This window comes from Loa loa (assembly GCF_000183805.2).
Source record: "Loa loa unplaced genomic scaffold supercont3.6, whole genome shotgun sequence".
Classification (NCBI taxonomy): Eukaryota; Metazoa; Nematoda; class Chromadorea; order Rhabditida; family Onchocercidae; genus Loa; species Loa loa.
The window spans coordinates 691,035-694,503 of record NW_018108186.1 but is presented as its reverse complement, the minus strand read 5'-3'; the positions used below and the strand labels follow the sequence as shown (position 1 = coordinate 694,503).

The 3,469-nt window shown below is 33.7% G+C and overlaps 1 protein-coding gene across 1 annotated transcript in view; it reads right to left on the bottom strand.

Moving 5' to 3' along the window:
* The window catches only part of LOAG_16525 (hypothetical protein), a gene marked incomplete at both ends in the record, with an annotated part of 9,464 nt that extends 6,306 nt beyond the window's left edge, over positions 1 to 3,158 (bottom strand). Inside the window, 7 exons of the mRNA XM_020449179.1 lie at positions 572 to 763; positions 828 to 902; positions 1,459 to 1,569; positions 1,851 to 1,985; positions 2,250 to 2,378; positions 2,689 to 2,853; positions 3,146 to 3,158. Of these exons, the coding sequence (XP_020307368.1) occupies positions 572 to 763; positions 828 to 902; positions 1,459 to 1,569; positions 1,851 to 1,985; positions 2,250 to 2,378; positions 2,689 to 2,853; positions 3,146 to 3,158 (820 nt within the window). The remainder of the gene's footprint in view (positions 1 to 571; positions 764 to 827; positions 903 to 1,458; positions 1,570 to 1,850; positions 1,986 to 2,249; positions 2,379 to 2,688; positions 2,854 to 3,145) is intronic.
* Between the last annotated feature and the right edge of the window lie 311 nt (positions 3,159 to 3,469).

Sequence of the window (3,469 nt, the reverse complement as noted above, 5' to 3'; positions counted from 1 at the left end):
CCATACCTCTATGATAGCGCCCCGATGAAGCTTACAAAACTTCTCCCTAATCCTTATATATGTATATATGAAAAAATCCCGAGACCGACAGTTCAGTTTTACAATCGAGCAGACGATACATCCTCTACACTTATTCTCCACGACTGAACCGCAAACAACGACATCTTTGCATATCCGCCACCACTGTACAACAAACTACGATATTCTTTCTATTCGCTAGAAATACATTTCCCGTAACATATTCCAACTCAACGACCTATCAATTAGCTGACTGTCAAATTATTATCGAAGGCAACGACAAGGAATTTGTTAGTTGATCATATTACTTGCTTATTGTATAACTCATCACTGCCTACTAATTTATCGTGTAATATATGTATACTTTTTATACCTTTTTTTGTTGTTAACTAGTAATATTGTGCGAGAACAATGTCACATCCCGAATAAATAGAAACGAGTTCAACAGATTAAAATTTCCCAACAATCCCTTTCTATTAATCAATCATAGAAAATCAAAAACTTTGCTCCACGCCGTTGTTAGCTTTGTTAGCAGTTTGCGAAGATATTGTACCTTGCATGCACTGGCCCATTTCAGGTATCCAAACATGGCCATATATAGCACATTTTGGTTCCATAAAAGTACATGAATTTCCATTGAGTTTCATTCCTCGAGCGCATTTACATCTTAGCTTTCTGCAAAACGTTCCTGGTTCAATTGCTGCACACTGTTCAGAGTACTGACAAGATTGACCCGGTAATCGTGCTGAAAATGATTCAATTAATAGAAAGCTTTGAATCAGAAAGTTCTGCAAGTTACAAATGCTTACTTGACATACAAATTCCAGTTTCATGTATGAATACTTGCTGTGCCGGACATAGAGATGAGATGGCTTTTTCGTGTACTGAAATGATCGGAATTTCATAAAAACCATAGTTCCTATTTTCAGAAATAATGGTAATCTAGCATGAATTTATGTGAAATAGTATTCTTACAATCTGTTCGGTATTCAATAAGCATTGCATCCTTCTTCAGAGTAAGCTAACGGGAATCCGAAATAAGTCTGTACAATTAGCTCATGATATTCATATATCTTTGTAACAATTGCACATTTTTCTCAATGTTTGATTAATGATTATGGCAACACAACAATAATTGTTTATCACTAAATTATCTCCAAGTCACTTTTATGTGTTTATATATATGTCAAAACTTATCACTTAGCCACTCTTAAAAGAATGTTTACAGATGGTTCTCGTTTTATGAATCTATCGCCTGACTGAATCGATTTAACTAAATACTACAAACAAGATGATAGACAGGGAAGAAGGAATGATTTTGGAATGGCATTTCAGTTAGTTATTCGGACTAAATTCAAAGTTATTTGCAGAAGTTAAATATTAAGTAAAGAATAAAATAGAATTAGCACTTTAATACATTATCTTTAATCAATTATTAACCTGCCGGGATATCGAAATGGTCGTATTTTGCTTTTTCAGCAAAGCCGTTGTAGTCATAAGCGCTCATACCGAGCGGCTGTGATCGTTTACGTTGTGGAGCGTATCGTTTATCTATAGAACCATTGCTGTGTTGTGAAATTTCAAAAACAAAATGTATTTCGAAGCAAAAGGGAACAAAAATCATACATTAATAGCAATGACAAAATCAAACTATAAATTGAAATTTCAGAATTTGTAGAAGAAGCGCTGTTTTAGTTCCATTTTTTTGTGAATTCTCTAAAGAACTTATGCAAAAAACAAAAGGAGAAAAAATGAGTTAAAAGTTCTCTTCGAATTTGATATTTTTTAAAATAAGTGTCAGTGAAAGAAGGAAAACCATATGTAAAATTAACTTTTGAAACAACTAAATGCTTTAGCTCTGAAACCCTTTGGACACTGGCATTTGTTCTGAGTGGTGCAAATTGCACCTGGATAACCTTTAGCGCACTGTCTTGAATCTTCGCAACCGTTTTGTCCTGGATAAATCACTAAAATATGATAAAGACTATTACGAGATATTGTGCAAACTGATTGTCCATCTTCCCCTTTCATTTCAAGTTGAACTTCTTTTCGTCTCTCCGCTTCTTTATTTCATTTTCAATTGTTTATTCTTGTATGAACTTTATAGGGAGGAAAATTAAATTAGCTGAAACCTATTCAATTATGGTACATACTTGATTTTCATGAGGCATAGGGAAGATTTCCTACAAAAATGGATGATAAAGCAAGATATTCAAATAGTCGATGCTTACCTGGTTTACATTCTTTACCCAGTACGAAATGTGTTGGTAAGCACCAGCACTTTCCGCTACTTCTATTGCAGTATTCTCCTTTCCCTGTACATTCCGCTGATGTTTTACACTTCGAAGCCAAAGTATCACCTGAAAATAGGCGAGACTTTTTTTAACTTAGAAATCAAGTTAGGACAGGAAACTCTCTAATGTCTATGAAAATTACAGTACGTGGAGAGTTAATAATCGGTACGTCTATTTGTTCCGATTAGATATACGAATGGCAAAAGAAAAGAGGAGATTTACAAAAGGTTGTTGAACTGTCCTGGAATCAAAGAGTCGTGTAATAATCATTAAGGAAGCTTACACAGTTTAAATGTCTTAATACGCGATTAATTAAGTTTCTAAGGAATAACTTAGAGCTTAAAATTTAGAATTTATTGAAAGGATTGCATATTACTTGATTTCAAAATACATTCGCCGTTGACCTGTTCGTACAATGGTGCGCAAGTGCAAATATCATTGACACATAAAGTATTTGGAGTAGTACACGGAAGGTTACGTGGATCCGAATCACAAAACGCCCCAATCTCACCAACATGAGCTATTCCGTTCGATGAGGTACCTAAATTTTAATGTTTGTAGTTCCTGTGAATTTTTAGGAAGATATAACTGTGTGGAAAAAGTGATGAAATTCGTAGAAGAGATGAAATATATGATTGATAACATTTGGATGCATAGTAAAGCAAATGGTACTGAGTATTAAATATGTTATTTAAAGTACGTTTAAAGACTCTTTACTCCTGCTATTCTGTTAGTTTCGGCACCATTTCAGTTTTTTATTTTTACTCAAACTTTTAATTCCACCGTTAAGCTTTTGGACTTCGAGCTAACGAGTAGTCTAGATTTTTCTGGACCACTCGTAATCATTTGCAAAAGTTCTCTTAGCTTTATTCTCCTCTTTAGTCTCATTAATGGAGTTCTTAATAAGAAAGTCTAACAGAGAAAATATCTTTATGGTTATTTACTGATTAATTAAGATGACCATTCGTAATTCTCTAAAAATTGGTTGAACTAAGTTAAATTTCCAAAACAGTAAGAATATTTAAATTTAGATAACAGTCCCATGCGTTGCCGATGTACAAGGTTATTATTTACAGACTGTTTATAATACTACGGGTGTGGTAAAGCTGTGATAAAGCAAATGTATATGGCTATGCATTAATTAATTGTTTAGAATT